This window comes from Mustela putorius, unplaced genomic scaffold, assembly GCF_011764305.1.
Source record: "Mustela putorius furo isolate JIRA1106 unplaced genomic scaffold, ASM1176430v1.1 tig00003932_pilon_pilon_pilon:0A:0A, whole genome shotgun sequence".
Classification (NCBI taxonomy): Eukaryota; Metazoa; Chordata; class Mammalia; order Carnivora; family Mustelidae; genus Mustela; species Mustela putorius.
Window position 1 is genome coordinate 7,102,486 of NW_025422077.1, and position 25,584 is coordinate 7,128,069.

Sequence of the window (25,584 nt, forward strand, 5' to 3'; positions counted from 1 at the left end):
TGACAAGGCAACATGGGGTGAAGCAGGAGGACCAGATGCTGTTTGTCCCTTATTTTCTTATCATGATTTGCCAAGTACTGCAGATAATTATGGTTTGGAGAGAAGGGTGAGAAACGTCTCGCCATCTCAGAGTGTTGAGCAGGGCAGTGCATGTGGAGAGCACCCCCTTGGAAATGCCCCCACTGCAATGGTGATCACTGTAATAAGTGGCCCATATGTCATCCTTGAGGTGGGCCCAGCATGGTTCTGTGGGTTTCTAGCAGCCCAGGAGGACAGCTCTGATGGCATCGCCACCCGCGTGGACTCGGAAGGAAAGCAGAGGGGTTGGGTCAGGGAGCTGTGGGTTACTGGTTTGTGATCGGGCAGGGATCTGCACCCAAGCAGCGTGCCTCCTTAGATAAGGAGCTGACCTATGACACGCACAGCCTCAGCCCCTGTTCATTCATCCCGTTCCTATCTCCAGTTCCCTGATGAAAACAGATCAGATGGGCAGCTTTGCTCTGAAGAGCATTCTCTGCATGCATCCGCTCTCCCCGGGGTTTGCCTGGGAAGCGCCGCATTTCAGCCAATAAGAACACAGCCCTACTAAGGGCTAAGAGCTTAACATGCCAAGCACCGCACATCCTTTATCTCATTTAATTTCCACCAACATCTGTGGAGCAGAGTCCATCACACCCATTTCAGAGAACAGAGGACACACATGGGAGGAGGGGCAGCTTGGCAGAGGTCAAGGGAGCGCGAGGTAGCTCACGTGCCCTGGGCGGCCCAGCTCCCGGCATGGCTCCCTGCTTCAGCGCTGAAGCCCCAGGGCAAAGATCAAGTGTGGAGCCATGGGAAGGGGGCGTGTTTCAGCCCCTCCCCTCCCCAGACCTCCCCCCTCCCATTCCTCTCCCTCCCATCAGGGAGCTTCTTGCCTCAGAGTGCTTCCCAGGGGCTGGCCAGAGGCTCACGACGGGGCCTCGGTCCTTCACTTGCTGCAGGTCGTTGAGGCTGATGTACTTATTGAGCTCGATCACTTTGTCCATCCAGAAAATGTCGGTCATCCCATGATCTGAGAAGATGATGACATTGAGGTGCTCCTGAAGCTCCCGCTCCTGTGGGCGGACAAAGGCCATCAGGACAGTGACCCGGCAGAGATGCGCTCACTCGGGCAGGTCTCGTAAACTCTTAAGTTACGGGGGCAAGGATCCTCCCTCACTCAGAGACTGAATCATCTCCTCTTCTGCCCTGATGAGACCAGCTGGACGTCACCGTAGAAGCACCCAGAGGGGGGCAATGCGAGAGCACACTCCCCTTTCCAGGAGTGCTAGAAATCATCCCTCCTGGGCTGGAGCCCTTCGAGCTACTTTGTCTGCTCTCCGCTCCGCTCCTTTGGCTCTTTCAGCAGACCTGTGTGCTAAGATGGGAGCTGTCACTCCCCCATTCCACAAACGTGGAAAATAAGGCCCAGGAAAGCTTTACCTTGTTGAGCGTCAGCAGGCAAGGGGGTGGCAGGCTCAGGGACAGAACCCAGGTCTGGTCTCCACGCCCGCTTGGACCTGGTTCACAGACTTACTAGGTTTGGTAAAGGACCGTGCTGGCTAACAAGCCAGGTAGGACGCCAATCCGGTCATTTCAGTCCTGCTGGGCTGGTCGTAAAGCAAGGGATCCCCTGGTGTCTGAGCAGGGGTTGGGTGAAGAAAAGAGCCCCGTCCCAGCCTGGTGCTGGCCTCGTCCGCCAGGACCAGCGAGAAGGAAGACGCTGAGGGCTTATGACAGCCAATGAGGCAGGAAGAAACTGACAAGAGGGGAGCTCAGCCTCATGGTCCTTGTCGCCAGTTACCTGGATCCACGTGGTCATGTACTTGAGGACGGTGTCCACGGCCTTCAGTGCGTCTTTCCGCTGAGGCGATGAGGGGCCGAAGTGGTGGCCTTCCACATCGATGCGCTCATAGTATATGGCTGCCAGGTCCGCCCGGCCACTCCTGGAGGGAGCAGAGTGAGAGGGATGCGGGTCAGGGAGGCCCTCAGCAGCTTTCTCCCCCTCCAACCAGCAGTCCTCTGTGAAAACCCTAGGGTCCCCAGGCCCCTGCTGTGGGCCAGGCAAAGCTGACACCTTAAAACAAACATGGTGATCGCCAAGGAAGAAACATGACCGCTGCATCTAGGCCTGACAATCCTGAGCTCCTCGGTGCAACACTCCGAGAGCATGGTCAGGGGACATCTGTTCTCTGGGCTCATGTGGCATCACTCATCATGCCCCAAGAGCTGGAAGGGGCAGTAGCGGGCAGGGGACAGTTCTCGTAGCTCTACTCTGCCACCCGTTGTCATAAGATCAGAACTAGAGGCAATCATTTGAATCACAACTGTTCGATTATTGCTGGACCTGAAGGAGTTATCTAAATACGACAGCAGACTGTGTGTTCGACCCTGGAAAGAAGAGAGTAGGCTTTTCTAGCATGGCCTGGGGGAGGCAAACAGGTCAGCGTCCAGGGCCTGCTGTCAGCAGACACTGACATGAAGCTGACCCTTCATAGAGGAAATGAACCGTCAGCTCCAGGGTGAACATAGAGTGAATTCTAACAGAGACCACACTTCTGTGGGTCCCAGGGAGACCCTGGTTCTGGAAAAACTCTCCCTCTTGGCCAGAGTGCTGATGATACTGATAATGGCAGAGTACTAATAATCCAAGCTCTTGATGCTGGGCTAAGAATGACCAGGAACTAGTGATCTCAATTGGAGCAGGAGGCCTGCAGAGCCAGGGAGGGGAGAAAAAAGCGGTGTGAGGTACCTCCCTCCCTCACACAGGGCTTTCCACCACCCCCTGCCAAGCTTTGCCCACGACTTCCCCCCAAAGCATCGAAATGAAACAGTCATCAGGCTGATGATGACGCTTATGACGTGAGCAGTTATAGTGACTGACAGAAGTTGAAGCAATGCAGAAGAAATTCAAGCTAATTCCTTTGCTTGTGCTTTACAGAAGCTAATAATCAATACTCTTGGTGGAATCGCCTTATTTCTCCAGAAGAGCCATATTTTAAGGGCACACACACCAATGAGATGGCGTGGTGTCTCCCGATGAGTCTGCCCCAACACTTGGAACATGAGCAGTAAAAGAACGTGTGACCTCAGAGCCTGCTGTGCCTTGGGTCTTGCAATCCACAGAGGAGGGAAAATTGCCTCCCGGAAGTTCAGAGAATGTGGTTTGCACGGCCAGAGTTCAAAACAGCTCTCAAGCCTCCTCCAGGTCTCATGGGAGATGGTGCCTCTCCCAGGAAGCTGGCTCTGGTGCCCCAGGCTCAGCTGGGCAGCCCCCTGGGCGCCCCTGCGGCTCTCCAGGCTCATCTCCTGGTAAACGCTCTTCCATGCTGGGCTGTCGTTGCCTCTTGATGACTCTAAGCTGTGAAGCTCTTTGGGGGGATGTCGATTCATGCTCTATTGTAGCTCAGTTGTAGCCTACTGTATTTGGCATACAGTTGGTGCTCTATAATAGTTGAAAGTCTACTAATAGTAAGTGCTCAGTAAATGACACACTATGTTGAAGGCTTTTCCATCATTATTTAATCCTCACAGCAACCGTTTAGGATAGGAATGCATTGAACAGAGAGCTCAGTACAGTTGCCTGCATTACACAGCCAGTGAGAGATGGAACTAGGACTCAAACCCATGTTGGGCTGACTACAAAACCTGGACCACAACCACTAAGAACTCAATGGCCCACAATAATGGGGCAGCATTCGGCTTATTCTTCTTGTGGAAATGGTCCTTACTGTCTTATAAGAATCCCTTCTTGAAGGATAATGTGCCATGTCTGTGGGCTGGATTGTCTTGGATTTCCGGAACTACTATGTGAAGCGTCCTTATAGAAACGCATTTGAACATTTTGCAGGTGGGGAATAGGCCAGAAAGGATTCTAGGACATACTCAAGGCCTCACAGAGACATAGCTAGACCTGGAAACGTGAATCTCCAAGATCAGAACATTCTACCAGCCCGGGTTTTTGAAAGTCCGTGTCTACTTTCACTACACCGGGGATGGTTTTCAGACAATATTGCACCTAGCATCTTCCTTCACTATGGTCCTGCTGGCCCCGAGGGCGTGCCCTTTAATGATGCTGTGACGTTCTAAGCATTCCCTGAGGGGCACTTATTTATGTTTTTGAGGGGACATTCGTTTCAAGTTAAGTGAAATTGCTGGTCGGGTGTGTTCTTTTTTTTAGAGCACAGCAAACCGGCCCTTCCTTAACAAATACCATTACCACTCTCCTCCTCCGCAACCGGGACCGGGTCAGGTGTTTTTCAAAAGTGATATTATCATTATTTATACCCGCTAACGTGTGAATGACTCACCCATCTATAGATGGTAGAGAACAAAAAGTCACTGCAAGGCCCGCAAGGGTGTGGGCGGCGCATAAAATGTCTCGCCAGGAAATGGCACTTGCATACACATCCCTAAACTGCTGTGAGGCCTGTGTTGGTCACATGGCTAAACTAATGGACGCATGCAACCTTCCAGAAAATCTCGCCCTCAGATGAGTCTCAGCCTTTACATGCTTTATGCACTTGCACATGTAGCTGCTCAAATGTGCGGGTTCACACACGGTATCCCGGGTTTAAGTGTGCGTGCTTCCAGGGTAGGGCTTGCATGGGGGAAATTTGCACAAACAGGCTGACAGTTGCTTTCAATTTCAATGACATGCTTTTAGGTCACTGCAACGCAGACTCTTCCCCTGAACGCAGCAGACCCTTGGCTAGTCTCCTGCAGGCTTTGCGCCGTACCCACAAATCTCTGTGTGATCGAGAAGCCAATGTCACGGATTCACCTGATGACTTCCTTTGAAGGAGCTGCCGACCCCAGGTGCCACGAACACTGGAGTTTGGATGCCGGCGAGTCAGGGATTTATGCGGGCGCCTTTGGAAAAGATTTCCAGGCTGGAGCTCTGTTGACTCGTTAGGGACCCAAGTCTTCGAGGGCTGAGAGCTCTTGCCTGTTTGTAGTTTAGCGGACAGACTGTTGGTCGGCAGCAGTTTTCCACATGGATCTGGTCTCCATCACGGGTCAGCTCATTTGTAATGGAGCAGCTGGGTGAGGAGCGATGGGTGGAAATGCCTGCAGACCTCTTGTTGGCTGTTTATAATTTATAGCTTTAGGGGGTCCAAGAACTGAGCCTAAGGACATGTGGCTGTCAGCCCAGTACTTGAGAGCTTCAAGGAGCCCTCAGCCCTAGGGTATCAGAGACACCCAAGTCCCCCATCACCTTAAGAAGCTGTCCATATCTCTTTTCAGTGTAAAAGTTCATAACCTCACATCCGTTTTCCTGACTGAAGTGAGTTGGAAGGAGAAGACTTAGGGAGAGAGAAATGGGGGGCAATTCAAAGAAATGATCCAAAACGTAGAAATAAGGCCACCCAAAACAGCTGCCTGTCATGCCCCTGTCCTAAGAGACAGGTGTCTAATAAACTTACTTATGGGTCACCAGATTTTATGACCCACTCGAGCCCGGACTGTGTAAACTTAGCTGTTACTCTGTAGGAAGCCAGTGAGATGAAGGTTATTTTCCCTGATGGAGAAAGCAGTCTCGAAGGTCATGGTCTGGTTGTCCTCTAAGTTGGGAAGCATTTTTGGCTTTTCATGATAATCGTACGCCATCGTCCTCTATCATTTCTTTCCTTCACACGTGTGCTTCTCACATTCTCCCTTCAAGCGGCCGGGTCATCCCCGGATCCCCTCAGAAATAAAGTGATTTGAACTTGGGCATAATTCTCACATACGTAGGTACTGAGCACATGACAGAAGTTAGTTTTGAAGATAACACTTCGATAGGGCATTGGAATTACACATATCTGGGTTCAAAGATGGGAACCTTGCTATGCGGGTGGTCTCGAGAACAGCAGAAATATCTGGAAGCCTCGAAGTGCCCTGTGAAGGACCTCCACAGAGGACTACACTGGGTATGAAACAAGCTGATGTCTGTGAAGTGCTGGACACACAGCAACAGGGAAGCACAGGGAAGGGGGTGCCTTCCATTTCTCTCTTCCTTCCAGATGCGGCCGGACGGTGTCAGCCTGTGTGCTGAGCCCCTTCCCTTAGAGTCCACGGGGAGGAGGGACAAAGGCCAGGACAATTGCACCAGCTGCCCGGTGGTCTGTGGAAAGAACCATCGCATCATCCAACCGTTCCTTTATGGCCACCAGCAGCCACTGATATTCTGGGATCCTAATGGAATTCCTCTGGAGCTGTTTTCCATAGAGCTTGACAATAGACAGGGGCTGTGTCCACTGCTCCCATTGGCCGGTTGTTATGAGCAATCCTTTCCAGAGGCAGCATCAGGCATCTCCTGGGAGTAGCCTCCTGGCCCCTCCAGGCCTTCAGAGCTGTCACCACTGTCAAAACTGCTGCCCCCACACCCTGTAACCCCCAGAGGAGCTACTCATGCCCCTTTTCCTGCCTGCCAAAGCATGACTAGCCTACAAACAGAACTTCCAGGAGGAAGTTCTAAGTGATGTGATGGCAAACAGCTTCCTGTTGTGGCTGTGTGGGTGGGGGAATCGCTTCACTGTCCCCGTGTGTGGAGTCATGGCAACTAACATGCCTGTGACCGAGGTCGTATACTGCTGGACATGGCAAATAGCAGGCAGACCATAATGGCTGCCAGTCCACCTCAGGCCCTCGTGAGCCCTGGGCCCAGGACAGCCCCACAGGGGTGACTTGGAAGGAGCCATCCCCTCCATCTGATTGAGTTTTGGGGTATGTCAGAGGTATGGGTGCAGACCAGAAGAAGAGCTGCGACATTGACTCTGAAACATCCAGGCGCTTCTTGCTCCAACCTGGGCTCTGGCTCCACCACCTGCTAGCTGTGGGTGACCTGAGGCAATGAACGTAACTTTGGGAGAGTCAGCGGGCTCTTTATAAGAGGGGGAAGACGACACCTGAGCAGTCCAGTAGATGTGACAGCAGAACGGGTCAACGGCGATGGCGCCTTTGACACAATGCTAGCCGGTGGGTGCTGAAGACATGAATTCTTTTCATCTTCTCCTTCCCTCTAGGCTAGAGGCTGTCAGGTGCTGAGGTAGCATCTACTGTGGATATGACTTGGGTCAATAAAGCTTTATGAGGCCTGGAAGGCAATGCCCAGATCAAACATGGAAATGGGACTACCCCTTCCTACAGAACCGTGCAGCTTCTTGGCTGAGCTGGACCCTTTGCTGAAACGCTGTCCATAGGTCAATCTTAACTGCCTTCTGTAAAAACCTATCTATCCTCTATCCCATTCTCTCTGCCTCTCAGACTAAGAGCAGAGCAGAGCAGACAGAAACACTCTGAAAGCAGTACTGATCAGGAAAAATGTGTGTGTGCCTGTGTTTGCACACTCATGTGAACTCTAAGCACTCTTCAAATGATAGGTAGGAATTTTGAGACAGAGCTGAGCAGAAACCAAGAGGTAAGCTATGGAGTCCAAAGTTTGCTCCTAGTTTGTGGGCCATCTAATGGAAAGATAAATAATTAATGTGTCTTTGCCTAACACACAGAGCAAAAGAATTCAAACACATAGGTTAGGGGTGCTTGGGTGGCTCAGTCAGCTAAGGGTCGGACTCTTGGTTTCAGCTCAGGTCATGATCTCAGGGTCCTGTGATCAAGCCCCACGTTGGGCTCCATGGAACCTGCTTAAGAGTCTCTCTCTCCCTCTCCCTCTCCCCCTCATGTCCCCGCTCTAAATCAATCAGTCAATCAATCTGCATAGGTTGGTTAAAGGAGTTTCCTTCTTTTTCTTTGCAAGAGAGCCTAGCTCATCTTACTGCTTTCCACAGGCAATAGGTATCATCTGGTCTATTGTCTTTCTTCCTTTTATCCCTCTGTCTCATTTCAAGCCCTGACTAGTTTTAGAAATGGTGGCTCTCCAGCTTTCCAACCACTATTTACAGGGGCCCTTTCTGGTGACCCTGTTAACTTTGACAGTATGAAGAGTGACCCTGTTAACTTTGACAGTATGAAGACCCCACAAGACAATTGCACTGGCCTGATTCCATCCTGCCTTGGCCTTCACTGCCCAACTGCAGAAGCATTGTTCCCCGGTAGATCACATGCATGCCATCCCCCGGAGTTCAAGGCCTTTCGTGTAGACTACAGTGTGAAAAGTGCCAATTGAACAATGTCGTGGATGGCATCAGGTCACACCAGGTAGAGGCCTAGCCCAGGGCCAGCTTCTTGGGCCTGCAGTTCTTGGTAGCCTTTTCTGTCTAGGGGAGCCCAGTGCCTTTGCTAAACACACACACACACACACACACACACACACACACCACTTAATCCTTCCCCTTTCTAAATGCTGTGCTCTAAGGTAAAGATGTTGTTCCCCAGTGTTCCAGAGCTTTGCCATGTTGCTTGAAAAGGGAAAAAGTAAAACTTCTCTAGAAACAGAGAAGCAGAACTTTCTCTAGGAGTCAGAGCCCAGCACTCGTTCCTCTAGCATGCTGTGATGCCTCAGGACGAGGAAGCCTGCTTGGATGGGCCAGCTAGCGGGCACTGGCTAACCTGAGCCTGTTGGGTCTGTGTGCCTCCCCACCTGCTGAATCACTGGGTTGGATACAGTGAAGGACCATTCGGCTGTCAAGGCAAGATGAATGTGAAAATGATTATACTCCCGGAGTGTTGGGTTCTTTGGAGGTATCTGTATGACAACTATGTTCTAAATGTTCATATTTAGTGTGGCCACAGTCTGTAGGGGCGGCCAGCTTTCTGGATATGTTGGAAACAGCACTGTAGGGACACAGAGCTATTCCAGGATTCTAGCTCTGCTCATCTGCTGTGCGTGTAGTACCCTGCTGCTCTGCACAAACTAGTTTGTAACATGATATTCCAGGCCATCACATGTGTGTGCGGTTTTCTAGCGCTTGTGGGCAAGGAAAAGAAAGCAGAGTAGGTAGGAGGCAGGATCGTATAACACACATGATTTACAAACCATATGTTGAAGAATATTTATTCAATAGTTAATAATATTTATTTAAAGTTCATTCCAGACCCTGTCCCTTCCCTTTTCCCTCCAGAAAAAAAAAAAAAAATCTAAACTTTAAAATTTGTTACATCTCAGTTTTTAAGTATTTCAAATCTATTTTCTCTCCAATCTGTCAGAGCCTGAACCTTCCTGTGCCTCAAAGCACGCCCTCTTGGTAGGTTTCATGGAAGTGGAATTATTCTAAGAAGCAGCGAAGGGAGGGGTGTTGTTTTCTCCCTGTACAGTTCTGTGGGGGTGACTGGTGCCCCCTGCGATGTTTGGGGTGGTGATGGCAAGAATGGGATTCATAACTGGTCAGTTCTCTACCTGGGGCAATCTCAGCTATGGGCCAATGCATGCGGTTTCCGCTGGTGAGTTGTACGCAGTGCCTAGGATCTGGTGGCCCTTGGAGTCTGCCCAGCTTTAAAACCAGGCTCTTTCTCCTGGGAGGATTACGGTCCTGCCTGGTGTCCAAACTGAATGCTACGGGTTTTCTGCCTTGATGCTACCCAGGAAGCCCACTCAGCAGCCAAGGCGACTGCAAATCTGGTCCTGGAAATGAGAGAGCTCCCAACATCTACGGCCTCTTGGTTGCTGATTACTCAGGTACAGCCCACCTGGTCTCCCATCTTGACTTCCACATCTAGCGACGTCTGAGACAGCCTTGAGGCTTTCTCCTGACCTTTCTTGTTGGTCAGATTCTCTGACAGACTCTTGTGTGCTATCTTAGACACCATGAATGATTTCTGCTTTTTTTAAGTTCTGTGTCATTGTTCCACGTGGGAGGAATAAAAGGTTCTATCTTCTAATGCGCTAATGTGTTTCACACATTGCCAAGATATGGGGAGAGCAGGCAATTTTTTCAAATTTACTTCCCCAAAGATCCACCCTTTTAACCAAATAATGACATTTTCTGAAATTCAAGCATTCCGTAAATCTTAATTAGAGAGATGTTGACCTTCATATTGCTTCTCTATGGTCCATCAACGTAAAGAAGAAAGTCTCACACCCTTTTGGACTTTCTTGCTCTTGATTCAACATTTACGAAGAGTGCCCCTACCTGAAAGGACTCACTCACAATGATTCTCCGGTAGCAGTTAACGGTCATCACGCAAGAGGTTAACCACCTCTTGGAGACATTACTCCACCGGTACCAAACCTTCTTAATTCACTTTAGCATTCATTAGTGGTCCTGGAAATAATGAAGAACAATGTTTGGCTGAAACTTTGGGACACTTACTTGAGGGAGTCAAGAGCATCGCTCACAGCATTGGCAAAATTGATATCTGTCGGGACGTTTTTATATTCTAGGCAGTAGGTAGGTCTGACCCCAAGAATCTCCACCTCACAGCCTAAGAAGGAAAAAGATGGTAAATGGTTACTTTCTTTAATAATTAAGGTAGGTTTTTGAGCTTATTTCAGGAAGCAAACAACATTAGTGAAAATAAAATCTTGGTTCATTTTCATGAAATAAAAGAACTTACTGCTGATAAGTGGCATATTTAACTGCAATTTTGTTTAACAGGAGTAGAGGTTCTCAAATGTCATTCCTATGGGACATGGGTGTCCCATAACAGGGACCAGCAAAAATTGGATAATGTTGGTCTTTCCCAACTTGAAACAAAATTAATTCATACACAGAAAGCTCTCATTTAAAACTTTTTTTCCATAGAATTTTTTCATAACTGCTAAGACTTCTAGTGTGTCTTTGTCTATTCTAAAATCAAGTATTAGGTAGTATCTGATTAGTTCTGGAATAAAAAAATAAGTATTTCTGTAGTCTAACTGAACTTAGAAATGACACACCAAATTAGCAAGCCTAAAAATCACTGAATTAAAGCAAGGATCTGAGACACGTCTTTGCCTCTCCCAAAATGAAGGAAAATAATTTTTTAAAAAGATTTTATTTATTTATTTCAGATGGAGAGCGCACATGAGCGGGGTGGGGGGAGAGGAGAAGGTGGGGAAGAGCAGAGGGAGAGGGACAAGCAGACTCCATGTTGAGCACAGAGCTGGGCATGGGGCTTGATCCCATGAGTCTGAGATCATGACCTGAGCCGAAATCAAGAGTCAGAGGCCAAACTAACTGAGCCACCCAGCACCCCAAAACGAAGTAAAAGAATTAAGGGCATTCCGATGTTAGGAGTTACTACAGCCTCAGCTTCACTGCCCCAGACTCCTGGACGAGTAGAAGTATTTGCTCTGAGGAAGAGATACCCAACCTTATTATCGAACTATAGGGCAGAAGAGGGATGAGCAAGTCTCCGTTTAAGTTCATTGACTATTACTGGGTACCTACTATGAACTAGTCTCTGTGGTCAGACATAGCGGAAACAAAAATGTGTCAGTGAGGGTCTCTATCCTAGAGCATTTGGGAATCTAGTCTAGTGGGAGGAGACCTTTGGGGAAAAAAGTGTAACATATGAAGTTTAAAATGAGGTGCAAGGCAACAGCTCATCAGAGGCTGGGGACAGAACATCAGAGGGGAGAGGCATCTTCCAAGCTGCAGAAAGCTGAGGACACTGCTGAAGAGAAAAAGAACTCAGTGATTCAAAAAGTGGGAAACGTAAACTTTCCATGTAAAGACCAGAGAGTTCTCCGCCGGACAAATTCCAAGGCCTGATAAAGGGATAATCGTTATCTTCCCTCAGGACATTTGAAACTAGTGGCAAAGTAAATCTAACTAAAGCTTCAAAATCCCCCAGACCAAGCTCAACTACAGATTAGATTGACTTAGCCTCCATCCTAAAGATCTAACATAGGAAGAGGCATGAATTTTTCTCAGGGGAAATATCATTTGTTACACCCTCTACTGTTCTTTTTCACATAATGTTTGGCATATAATAAAAAAATCATGAGATGTACTAAGAAGTAATAAAATGTGCCTCCTAATCAAGAGAAAAATATTCAACAGAACCAGGTCCACAGATGACACAAATGTTGGCCAGAAAGGGTAAACATATAAGAAATTTCTTTAAGAGATGATTGACTATTTAAAGCAAAATTTGAAACAATATATTATGGGATTTACAATATATGCATAAGTAAAATAGATGACAATAAGAACAAAAAGAATGTATAAGTGGATAAATGGCATTATAAAATTTAAAAACTCTAAATTCATTGTGAAGTAATATAGTATTATTTCAGGGTAGAACGTGAAAAAGCTAAAGATGCATGTTGGTATGTCTAGAGTAACCATTAGAAAAAAAAACAACAATAAAATCTGAAATCAATACAAGAGAAAACCAACTATACTTGTTTCAAAATAAATGTGAATGGATTAAGCTCTGAAAGAATGTGAAGATGAAACAAACACAATCCAACTATAAAATACTTTAAAAATTTACACTTGATATAAAATGACACAGAAATTTTAGATACAAAGAATGGATGAAACCCACCCCCTGAACCAAAAAAACACCCCAAAGGTAGTCTCAAAAACCTGAAACAGCTATAAATCCACATTAACAGTTAAGAAGGTGTATGCTTGTTAAGAGGGGAGATCTTAAAAGTTCTCATCATAAGAAAGAATAATTTATGACTATGTGTAGTAGGGAACGTTAACTAGACTTATTGTGATAATTATTTCACATTGTTTCTCAGCCTTTTGGCTAAGATCAAGTGTGATAATTATTTCACCATATATATGTCGAATGATTTTGTTGTATACCTGAAAAAATACAATTTTAATATAATTTTATCTCAACAAAAATAAATAATAAGAATGGGTATGATTGTTTACATATCATTAACATACATTCTAACTGGTGTAAGGTGGTATCTCAATGTGATTTTGATTTGAATCTCCCTGATGGCTAATGATGATGAATATTTTTCATGTGTCAGTTAGCCATTTGTATGTCTTCTTTGGAGAAGTGTCTGTTTATGTCTTCTGCCCAGTTTTTGACATGATTATCTGTTTTGTCTGTGTTGAGTTTGAGAAGATCTTGGATATCAGCCCTTTGTCTGTATTGTCAATTGCAAATATCTTCTCCCATTCCTTGTGCTGCCTCTTTGTTTTGTTGACTGTTTCCTTTGCTGTGGAGAAGCTTTTGATCTTGATGAAATCCCAAACAACACACACACAGTGGTCTTGGGAAAATAAAGTGCAAATTTGCAATCTTGGTGGAAGATTTGAATGACAACTTAAGAAATAAAGAATAAATGATATATAAGATATACCTACATAAAGATATAGAGGATTTGAATTTTTTAAATTTAAATTCAATTAATTAACATTTAATGTATTATTAGTTTCAGAGGTAGAGGTCAATGATTCATCAGTCTTATATAATACCCAGTGCTCATTACATCACATACCCTCCCCAATGTCCATCACCTAGTTACCCAACCCACGCACGCCCCTTCCCCTCCAGCAACCCTGTTTGTTTCCTATGATTAAGAGTCTCTTATAGTTTGTCTCCCTCTCTGATTTCATCTTGTTTTATTTACAGATATAGAGGATTTGAACATTACTAACAATACACTGGATTCAAGAGATATTGAAAATTTTACTATTAAAGAATATTCAATATTATCAAACCAAAGAGAAAAGTTGATCGTATTCCAGTCCACAAAGAAAATCTCAATAACTTCCAAAAAGCAGAAATTTTATAGGCCACCATGCATGTTATCTGACCTCAGGCAATAAAATTAGGGATTAATCGTAACAGTTCACTAAATATAAACCCAACTGCTTACAAATGAAAAAGAAACCCCTTATGTAACTTGATGTAAAGAGGAAATGAGACTTTCACTGATGCACTAGATATTAACTACGGTGGAAATTCTCCTTTTCAAAACTTCACGGGATGCATTTTCATTTAGGTCGGAAGCAAATCAGGAAGGTTGCTATCCCTGCTGCAATTTATTATGGTTATAAAACTTCTTATCAAGGCAGTTAACAAGAAAAGGAAATAAAAAAATGAGTGTTGGAAACCAGAAGGCATGCCTGAAGAGCTCATCTACAGGAACATTTTAAAAACGTTTTTTCTAGGGGCGCCTGGGTGACTCAGTGGGTTAAGCCTCTGCCTTTGCCTTTGAGCCCTGCATCGGGCTCTCTGCTCTGCAGGGAGCCTGCTTCCTCCTCTCTCTCTCTGCCTGCTTCTCTGCCTACCTGTGATCTCTCTGTCAAATAAATAAATAAATTTTTAAAAAAGAAAAAAAATGTTTTTTCTATAACTTAAGGCAAAATACTCATATTGCTTCATGAAACAGTACAGAAACACAGCAGATACAAAAAAGTTTCACCAAACTATGAACAATGCAGGCTCATATTTCCTTGTTCTATTCTATTCTGTTTTTTTTTTTTTGAATACTGATTAGCAATCCATAGATTGGTTTCACTGTCCTCTATGGATCAAGTCTTGTGTTTGGAAAACATATACATATGTGTGAATTCCTGAGTCCCTCTCGTCCTTTGAGAATAATGTTGTTAAGTGATATTTACACAATTTTTATTGTATGCATGCTTCCCCTAGGCAAACCACTTCTAGAAACATATTCTAAGAAAGTTGTATATGTAGGCATCTTTATTATGCTCTCCACTAAGCAGGGAGCCCCATGTGGGTCTCAATCCTGGGGCCCTGGGATCATGACCTGAGCCAAAGACAGAAATGTAACTGACGGAGCCACCCAAGCATCCCATCATTTTTATAAATATGGAGTCTGCTTCAGATTCTCTTTCCCTCTCCCTCTGCCTCTCCTCATGCTCTCTCTCTCTCTCTCAAATAAATAGATAAATCTTTTTAAAAAACGAGTATCTGAACTTTACTCTTGGCCTATTTGCCTGCTCTTGTGTAAATACTATTTTGTGTTCATTTTTTCAGTTTTAAAATGTCTATATTTAATGGTGTAAATCTTCCAGTTTTATTCATTTGACTCAAGATTATTTTTGCTATTCTTTTTTCTTTTTAAGATTTTATTTATTTATTTATTTGACAGAGAGAGATCACAAGTAGGCAGAGAGGCAGGCAGAGAGAGAGAGAGAGGAGGAAGCAGGCTCCCTGCTGAGCAGAGAGCCCGATGTGGGACTCGATCCTAGGACCCTGAGATCATGACCTGAGCCGAAGGCAGCGGCTTAACCCACTGAGCCACCCAGGCACCCTGTTTTTGCTATTCTTGAACCTGAATTTCCATATAAATTTTAGAATTGACCTGTCAATTCACACACACACAAATAAACACAAGCTGCTAAAATTTTGATTGGGATTATACTGAATCTATAGATCAACTTTGGGAAAGTTGATGTAATATTAAGATTTCCAGTTCATTAACATAATATATGCCTCCACTTTTTAAGGTCTTTACATTTCTCTAAATTATTTTCCAAGTAAAGTTCTCAAGCTATTTTTGTTAGATTTATTCCTCTTTTTGTGTGTGTTTTGATTCTATTGTAAATAATACTGGTCTTATTTTTTTTTTAAGATTTTTTTTATTTATTGACACAGATTGAGAGAGAGAGGGAGAGTTTGCACAAGCAGAGGCAGCAGCAGCCAGAGGGAGAGGCAGGCTTCCCGGTAAATAGAGATCCCGACATGGGACTCGATCCCAGGACTTTGGGATCATGACCCAAGCTGAAACCAGATACTCAACCAACTGAGCCACCCAGTCACCCCAATGATATTGGTTTTTAAATTTCATTTTCTATGTTTTTGTTCCTAGTATATATAAATACAATAGTTTTTAAATATTGATCTTATATCAATAGACTTATCTCATTAATTCTAAACATGAATTCTTTCGGATTTTTGCAGAGTCATCTAGAATAATGATGATTTTTTTTTTCTTCTTTTTGTTTTGTTTTTACCCCTGCCCTACCCCACCACATCCCCCAACTAGATAGGACCTCTAAATATAATTCTGAATAGAAGTTATGGTAGGAGGTATCCTCATCTCATTCTTGAACCCATTTACTATCAACTATTATGTTTAGCTATAGGGTTATTGGTAGTTAGTCTTTTTCAGATTAAGGAGGTATTTTACTAGTTACCAAGTCCATTCTAATAAATTCCAGTTTTGTTTCACCTAGAGTTTTTTTTTAATGAATGTTTGTTGATATTTATCAAATAGTTTTTATGTATCTACTAAGATGATCAATTTTTTAAAATTTTATTGTTGCTGTTGTGAATTACATGGATAGATTTTAAAATATGAAACCTATCTTTTATTCCTGTAATAAACCCAATTTGGTTAGCATATATTATTCTATTTATATATTGATTGATTCAGTTTACAAATATTTTGTTTAGAATTTTTACATCTCCGTTCATGAAAAAAGTTCCTATAATTTAACTTTCTTTTGCTATTCTTGCTACATTTCAGTATCAATCTTGTACTGACCTCATTATGGATGTGATTAATCATTATACATTCTCTGAAAGACTTTGTGTAAGATTGGTGTTACTTCTCCCTCACATGTTTGAAAACTTCACTAGTGGAGGCATCTAATACTAGGGCATTCTACTTTTATTTATTTTTTATTATTATTTTTAAAGATTTTATTTATTTATTTGGGGAGAAAGAGAGAGCCAAGCTGGGCAAAAGCAGAGGGAAAGGGAGAAGCAGACTCCCTGCAGAGCAAGGAGTCCAACGTTGGACTCGATCCCAGGACCCTGGGATCATGACCTGAGGCAAAGGCAGATGCTTAAATGACTAAGTCACCCAGGCAACCCTAGGGAAGGCTTTTAAATATTTAATTTTAAAATATATATAAAAGTATTCCAATTTTGTATTTCTTTTTGTCCATTTGGTAATTTTTCTCCAGAAATCTATTTCATTTACATTTTCAAATGCATTGGCATACTATTTTTCATAATATTATTTCGCTGGCTTTTTAATGCCTCTAGTTTCCATAGTGCAAGCTGGGGGGAGATACAGAGGGAGAGAGACAAGCAGACTCTGTGCTGAGTGCTGAACCCAACATGGGGCTTGATCCCATGACCCTGAGATCACGACCGGAGCCAAAATCGAGAGTCAGACAACTGACAGCCATCCAAGCACCCCTCATTTTTTTCTAGTAACAAATGTGGCTTTGTCAACCCCCTCTCTCATATGTTTGCTCTCTACTTCATTTCTGTTCTGTTCTTATTGTTATTATTGCCTTTTTTCCATTTGGTGGAATTTAATTTTCTTTGAGATGAAGACAGATTATTGATTTTCAGTCATTATTTTTATCTACATATGCAAGCATTCATATTTACATATGTAGATATATATATATTGAGCTTTCAGTTCAAATGACCTTAGCTTGAAAATATCAAAGACTTAGTGCAAGGATTTTTTTTAAAAGGCATTTCCTTTTAGAAAACACTTAACTACCATCCAATATGAGTATTGATTTCTTTTCAGGCATGAGTTTAGTTGCATCACATTTATCCTGCTACATTCATTATACATAGTATTTTCACTAACCTTCCATTCAAGATATTTTCTAAATTTCAATAGTACCTTCTTCTCTGGACCATGAATTATTTAGAAGTCTCTGGCTATTTTCCCAAACATGAGGATTTAAAGTTTTCTATTACTGACTGTACTTTAATTACACTGTGGTCAGAGAACACATTCTGTATGATTTCACACTTTTCCAATTTGTTGATAAGTGCTTTATGACTAACATATGGTCATTTTTTACAAAATGTTCTGTGTAGACTTCAGAATAATGTGTATTCATCAGTTGTTGGGTGAAGTGTTTTAGTAATGTCAATTAAGTAAATATGTTAAGTATGTTGTATAAATTTTCTGTACCCTTCTAATTTTTTTGTTCTTTTATCAGTTACTGAAAAGAGGTTTAAAAAATCTTCTAATATCATTGTGAACATACCTATCACTGCTTTAGCTCTGTCAATTTTTACTTTATTTATTTTGAGATTGTACAATTAGGAGCATTACAGTTTAGAATTGTTACATTTTCTTGGTGAATTGAACCCTATATCAATGTAAAGTATTCTTTATTTTAAAAAAAAGTCTAGGTTTTTAGTGTACATTGATTGATATTCATATAGCTGCACCAGCTCTCTCTTGGTTAATTTCCTGTGTGTCGTATATCTTTTTAAAAATGTTATTACTTTAAATTTTTTCACATACTTGCATTTCATGTATGCCTTTTATAAGCAGTATCTATTAGGTTTTATTTTTGTCCTGTCTGATGATAGTTGTTTTTAATGCAAATGTCTATTAAAGTTTAACAGAGACGCAAAATGAATAGATCATAATTGCACAGGTCAATGAACTCCTATAAAGTGAATGCAGCTGTGTAACCGGCACACAGATCTGGAGACAGAACATCACTATCACACACAGGCACCTCAAGTCCCACTTTTCCCAAGTGTAAACACTATTCTAAAAATGTGAATTAATTTCGCCTGCTTTTGAATTTGAAACAAATAGAATAACTCAGATTAATTGAAATAATAAAATATCAGTAAAAAAGTAAACTTCTACATGTAATGTATTTACTGATATCTCTGTGTTTCAATCAGCCATCTAACTAAATGTCATGTATTCATCACATATTGGATAGTTTTTCTCTTTTCTTGATTTCTTTTGCATTAAGTATGTATTGTTATTGTTGTTCCATTTTCAGTCTTTATTAGTTTTCTATTTATATATTTTAATTAATAACTTCTTGGCATAGGGTTCTGGATATGACAAAAAATTAAAATATTGATCTACTGAAGTCTAATATAAATTTGTACTTCTGTAACTTTCTAGAAAATACAAAGATGTTGCACACTTTAAATTTTACGTTTCTAGGGCTCAGTGGGTTAAAGCCTCTGCCTTTGGCTCAGGTCATGATACCAGAGTCCCAGGATAGAGTCTCGAATTCCCTGATCAGCAGGGAGTCTGCTTCTGCCTCTTCCCCTCACCCCACTAGTGCTCTCTCTGTCTCAGATAAATAAATAAAACAAAATAAAAAATAAATGCATTTCATAATTAAAGGAATAGGGATGCTTTTGAAAATCAATTCACATACCCATGGATGAATACGGCTGATCTAGAATAAGACAATTTCAGAATCCACTCCATCCCTATTAAGTCTAAGTGCTAAGAGAGTTGTTCACATAAATAAGTAGATGGAAATAGAAGAAGTTTGTTGTACCAATGTCATTTAATTCTTTGAACTGCTTCTTCGAATGCCAACATTCACATAGTGATCTATCATCATAAATTTTTAAATAATGTTTCAGCTGACAACTCAATTAAGTTTTTCCTAAATAATTTAAAAGCAAGCAGTGGAAAATACTTGATTTTTTTAAAAGTTTTGTTATTTTATCCCTAGATGTATTCACTTTCTCAACACCTACACCAGTGTTTTGAACTGTCCCTTTGTTTCGTACCTAGAGGCTTTCATTTATCAGAGTGATACACCTCAGTAAGGTTCTGCATGGCCGATGGGTATTCCTTTCTTATGTAAAGTATGGAAAGGGCATGTTTTTAGTCAAGACAATAGGTGCAATGTGCATGAAACTTTAGGATCTTAGAACTAATTTCCTTAAAAGTAATTTTGCTTTCATAAATCCCTGGGAACCCAGTTTGAAGACCCCTGAACTGGGAAACCAGGCAGCAGTAGCTCTACTCTATGGGAACTGTAACTTGTTCAGAAAGCAGCTGGGCACCAAGTGTGGGGAGTTGGAGGTGACATGTGACTGATAGTGGTATGATCTATTCTCCTCTAGGTTGTCCCACAACTGAAGCTCTGTGAGCAAAGAGAGAGAAAGAACCTTCAAAGCAGAGCACATGGGGCATTATAATTTGCTATCTACTCAGGTAATCAGATCCAGATGATGGAGCGAACGGACTGTATCTCAACCCATCAGAGATGCCCTGAATCCAAGTCCTGCAAATACAGTTAATTTTGATAGAAACTATATACCTCCCTGTGCCCCTGAGAAGAGATTCAACTAGTACCCAGGTGGACAGAAATTGGGACAAGGGTAAGCCTTCTGCTCTGTCCATCCGGAATGGTCTCTCTTTGGTGAGATCTCAAAAGGCAGACACATCCACCATACCTTTAATTTTATAACCTAGAATGAATAAATGACTGACAAAGGAAATAGCTAGCAACAGATGACAGCCACAATGCCATGGAACATGAAATTAATGAAACTTTAGAGCGAGCAAGGCTAATTATTCCTAAGTGAATTACTGTAGATATTTTGTTTTATTTTCTTTAGTCTTTATCTGATGGAATTCAGCAGACTGGTGTGGGGGGCTATTGTGTGGCTCGCATGAGATAGTTCTCTAATCAGGATTCTGTGTGCCTGTTCCGGAGCTACCACAGGCCCAATCTGTGAAAAGTGGGTGCGTTGCTCAACCTCTGAGTTTGCTGCCTTCAGGCCATTTCCATGGCTTCAGGGAAAGCCTGGAATCTGGTCAATGAAGGTCACTGTAGGTCACCTCCACATGACTGAGGAAAACAGGATTCCTAGATCTCTGCACGGAGATCTGTGGAGAACAAAGGCCATGGCCTGGATCTCACAGTTTGAAAAAATAACCAGGAACTCTCGGGTAAGATTTTGGTTTCACGAACACCATGAGGGCATGTTTTGGCTTTACTTCACCTTGTTTCCTCACGTTCCCAGAGAAATTTGAAAAGAATTGCCCTGGGTTCATTTTTTAGGACCCATCCTATCTCTGCCTAGAGTCCACCTTCCTGAGGGACGTTCCAACCTCGCACTGGGTGAGTATCCTCTTCTACAACCTAATAAAAATATCCTGAGTAGAAAATATGAAGTCAGAGGGAACTTAAAGGACAAAGAGGGTCCCCACTAAGCCCATGCTTAGTTTTTCTAAAAGGCATTTCCTTTTAGAAAACACTTAACTACCATCCAACAGAGACTTACGTGAATACCCGATTCTATCACAACACTTGACTTGCCGTAGGCCAAAGTGTTGTCAAAATAAATATGAAAATCTACTATGTCTATAATGTGAACGATGTTCCCATGGATGTGGCACCTTGCACAACTCACAGCTCACAGCCCTTCAGGAAAGCCTTACATCAAACCCCTTTATTTTAGAGAGAAATCAAGGGCCTCCCATGGGCAAAGTGAATGTCCCAAGGTCTCCAGGCCAGCTGATGATCAGCTTTCCCAGCTGAGGCACTTTTCTACTATGCACACTGCTTTCCTGAATGACCCTTGCTTCCAGGCAGCTCTATCCAAAGACCACCAAGTTGAGTCCATAAAAAAAGTCACATTTCCCCAACTTCCAAGAGCACGGGTCTCACCTTCCGAGTGCAGCTCAGCTTGCCAACTTTGACACATCTTGTAACAATAACCCTTGTGAGCTGTGTTTTATGTGATAGGAGGCAGGTGTACAAGTGTTGAATACATGTCTCAAGAGAGCTTATTAAAACAGCTAAGCCAATTAACTCTCTTAGAAACATGTAACCTTTTCCAGGAAAATACATCTGAGGCACGGGAGCTTGTGGGAACAGGTCCTTGGGGAAAGTATGGCCTTTGATCTCAGAGACCCTTTCCCCAGGGTTGGCCTAGCCCAAGGAGCTGGAAGACCTCTGGTGACGGCTCTCTTCTGATGTAGGGAAAGGGCAGTGGGTTGGCCTGAACACAGGACGCCACGGAGGACTGGTTTTGTGTGCAGGGGCAGAGAGCAAGACCAGGAGACACATGAGATGAGAGACAACTCATCCATTAGAGAAGATTCTGAAAACTCATCTGAAAAGGACTCACTAGGCATAAAAGGAGACTAATGGGGAACCAAGGTGAGAAGGAATGTATGCCTAACCCAAGCTAAGTCCCTGCGTTAGGAAGGCGGTGGTGAAACCACAGTGAGACATAATGAAGCCAAAGGTGAAGATTTAATCTCTGCATCTGCCAGTTAGTTTTAGATGGGGAAAATCTCTGGCCCAGGGTCAAGGACTGCACCCCTCCCAAGTGGGACCAGGTGAGGAATGAATGACTGCTCCTGGAATGACGCCCCCGAGTGCCCCCTCACAGAAGCTATCCGCAGTGTCTCTGGGTCAGGGGCACCAGCTTCAGGATTATCTAAATCTTACGGCTAATTACATGATTACAGTGATACCACGCTTCCGAAGGAAGCCATCTTGACTTCTGCCCCGCATGGTATCCCAAAGACTCTTTCTCTAAGTGGCCTCCTGTCATTTAGATGGCAGCAGACTGGACCTACTTAGGATGTAAGATGCCGACAAACCCCTGCCCGCAGAGCTCAGCCCAGTCAGCTACTCTGCTAGAATTCTAGCACCTATCCAGAAATCCCTCACCCCCAACCCCAAATCTGAGCTAGGATTGCCAAGTCTTACAAGTAGCCCTTTCTCTCCAGATAAATGGAGGTCCCTTGCTCTCCCCACCTTCTGAGGTGGCTCTGAGCCACCACTAGGGACATCTGGGACCAGGACTGAGTGCTTAGTATGAGGCTTGCAAAGTCACTTCTCTGCAATCTTTAGGCAAACAGCCTGTGGCCAGTCCAGTGGCTACACTGCCCAGCATTAGGTTCTCCGTCTCATGTGGTGCTGGGAATGCTAATCCTGTCCATGGCTTCTGAGACATTGAACAGGCAGGCTCTCCCCTTTCTTTATCTGATGACCCAGTGGTCACCCCCCTCTGTCTACCTCTTTCCTAGAAACACTCTCCTCCCATTCCTTACTGGCCCGATGACCTGTCCCAGAATTCTCTTAGTGATTTAAAATAGGACTTGGGGCGCCTGGGTGGCTCAGTGGGTTAGAACTTCTGCCTTCAGCTCAGGTCATGATCCCAGAGTCCTGGAATTGAACCCTGCATGGGGCTCTCTGCTCAGCGGGAAGCCTGCTTCCCTTCCTCTCTCTCTCTGTCTGCCTCTCTGCCTACTTGTGATCTCTGTCTGTCAAATAAATAAATAAAAATCTTAAAAAAAAATAAAATAAAATAGGACTTGCATATCGCTCTACGGTGTTTGCTGCAAATGTATATTTGCATTCTTGATGTGACCTTGCAGCTTTATTTTAAGCTAAGAGGGACCTGGATCAGAGGACTCTCCCTATATGACTTGAAGTCGGTACAAACTGATGACCCTTTTTTAGAATCTTGGGGCCAGAGGTGTCTTACAGTGATTAAACATTTACTATGGTCAGATTTTCTACATGTCTAATCTCATGTCATATGCCAACAAGCCTAAGAGGTACATATGGTCACTCCTGTTGGCTAGATGATGAAAATGGAGCACAGAGACATTAAGTGACTGTCCCCAGGTCCCACAGCAAGGAAGGAGCTGAACTGGTCTACAGCCACATTCTGGCTCCTTTCTTTAAATCTCCCCGAGGTTTCCCAAGTGCTTCAGTGAAGTGCTGGAAACACAGCAGGAGGGGCAGGAGGGGACAGAGGTCCCCGTACATGAAACGCTGCCTCTTTGTCCCATACAGCGAAATCTCTTTGACGAACAGCCAGCGGCCCACCAAGCCACATGAGGAAGGCACAGGAGTGGTGGCTGGGCCCACCTGCCCACATGGAGGGCTTTGGGACCAGCAGAGTCTATGGCACAGACCCTCCTAGGAGGAGTGGCTGCAGGAACGTCCTCAGCCACCAAGAACTAAGACTCCAGCATTCTCTACCGAGGGCTGGTGTAATACAGGAGCACCAACTTTGGGCCTCTTCCTTCACTTTGCCAGCCTCCTCCGCCTGGATCCCAGCTGGCTCTGCTCTGGGGAGTTGGGCTGCCAAGCCTGGGAGGGACAGTGGGTGCCCCAGGAGCACAAGACCCTCCCCAGCCTTGGCCGAGATTTGGGTACGGGGCCAGGGGTGGACCTTGCCTGGGACTTGGAGTCAGACAGCCCCAGGGGCAGCCCAGCTCCTTGCTTCCCAGCTGCATGCTCTCTCTGGAACTTGCATGTCCTCTGTGGTAAAGTGGGGAAAGAAGCAGTCATTTCTCATGACTGTTCTGAGGATATAATAAAGGGATGTGTGCGAAGTGCCCAGTTTACTTGAGACGCTCAACCCGCCCAGTCTTTTCCTTGTTGGCATCAGAGAAGGCCAAAGTGACTTCATTCAAACATGCTGGAGCAGAGTGACCCCGGGGGGTTCTCTAGCCACGACTTGGGCGGGTAAAGAGGATCTGCAAGACAGTGTAGCTAGCCTAGGACCGTGAGAGGGGCCAGAGACGGCACATCGGGTCGCAGACATGCAGCCGAGTGTCTCTGAGCAAGGGCTCTCGGCCCTGGCTGCCCAGGAGAGTCACTGGGGGAGCTTCTACAATCACTGATGGAGGGGCCCTCCCTCCAAACCAGTTACATTGGAACCTCTGAGAGTGCAGCTTGGGCCCTGGCATTTTACAATGGCCTCATGTAATTCTTACCTGCGTCCAGGGTGGAGTGTCTCTCTCTTGGAAGGAGTAACAAGGACAGAAACTTAAAAAATAAAATTGCCTCAGGGCGCCTGGGTGGCTCAGTGGGTTAAAACCTCTGGCTTCGGATCAGGTCATGACTCCAGGGTCCTGGGATCGAGCCCCACATCGGGCTCCCTGCTCAGCAGGGAGCCTGCTTCCCCCTCTCTCTCTGCCTGCCTCTCTGCCTCCTTGTGATCTCTGTCAAATAAATAAATAAAATCTTAAAAAAAAAAAAAATGCCTCTAAACAGACAAGAGAGGAGGACCCAGTGGGGAGTAGAGAGGATTGGTGGAGGCCATCCTGCTGGGTAAGGAATTCTGATTTGTAATCTGCTAACCCCAGGAAAGAGCCCGGGACCCAGACACTGCCCGGAATGGGAAGGTGGTGGCGGGAAGTGCAGCATTTTCCACGGAGCTCCTCTGGTGAGATCCCTGCAGGAGAAAAGGTCCTCACTGGGGCAACCAAGTCTTCCCAGACAGCCTGAGGTCAGAGTTCAGTGCGGGGACTAATGCAGAAAGCAAAGGGAGGTGGTGAGACCCTCAGGACTTCTGAGCCTCCCATACCAGCCTCAGCTTTGGGCCAGATGGAGCTATCGGTGGGAATTAACCTTGACCCCAAACAAGCTCCAGAGCTGGCAGAATGCCCCAGTCAGCCCAGAGAGAAGCCACTAACCTGATCCTAGAGAATAAATCTTTCTTCCTCCTTGGGTTCTACCCTGAAGGCTATCATTCCTGTATTGGTCAGTTGTTCCTTTAAATGAGCAAGGCCCTCGGAGCTGTTAGAATAAAAGACGGCCTGCCTGCAGATACCCGATCACTAGCCCGAGTTGAAACCTCTCGATGGGACCAGCTGGCAGGGGGGCACTGGGGGAAGGGAAGCAGGTGCTACACAGGGTGAGGCAGGGCTCAGGGAGCTCTGGGCTGGCACGTGGCTCGGGAAGCCAGACCGGTAGAGTGTGGCCGTGAGCCCTGAGCACCTAGGAGGAGCAGGAGGAACGCCCAGCCCTTCCGAGTCCTAATGAAGGCAGGAACAGAAGCCCGGAAAACCCAGTTGCCTCGTTCTGCTTTGCTCGTTTCTGGCACGTCCGCCTCCTCACTCAGTCTAACACATGTTGGGGTAATGCCTGACTCTCACTCTTCCCTTCTTCTTTCTTTTCCATCTTTCCCTCCTTCCCTTCTGCTTTGGTGTGTTCAGACTGCCGTAATAAAACACGGTCCACTGGATGGTTTTTAACCAGCAAACGTTTATTCTCACCGTTCTCGGAGCTGGAAAGTTCA

General features: G+C 44.6%; 1 protein-coding gene across 1 annotated transcript in view; it reads right to left on the reverse strand.

The window, feature by feature from the left end:
• ENPP6 (ectonucleotide pyrophosphatase/phosphodiesterase 6) overlaps positions 1–25,584 on the reverse strand; it is a 108,027-nt gene that overhangs the window by 23,039 nt on the left and 59,404 nt on the right. The window contains exons 3-5 of the mRNA XM_004757711.3: positions 10,209–10,320; positions 1,823–1,964; positions 915–1,094 (exon numbers count right to left, since the gene is read on the reverse strand). Coding sequence (XP_004757768.1) covers positions 915–1,094; positions 1,823–1,964; positions 10,209–10,320 — 434 coding nt within the window. The remainder of the gene's footprint in view (positions 1–914; positions 1,095–1,822; positions 1,965–10,208; positions 10,321–25,584) is intronic.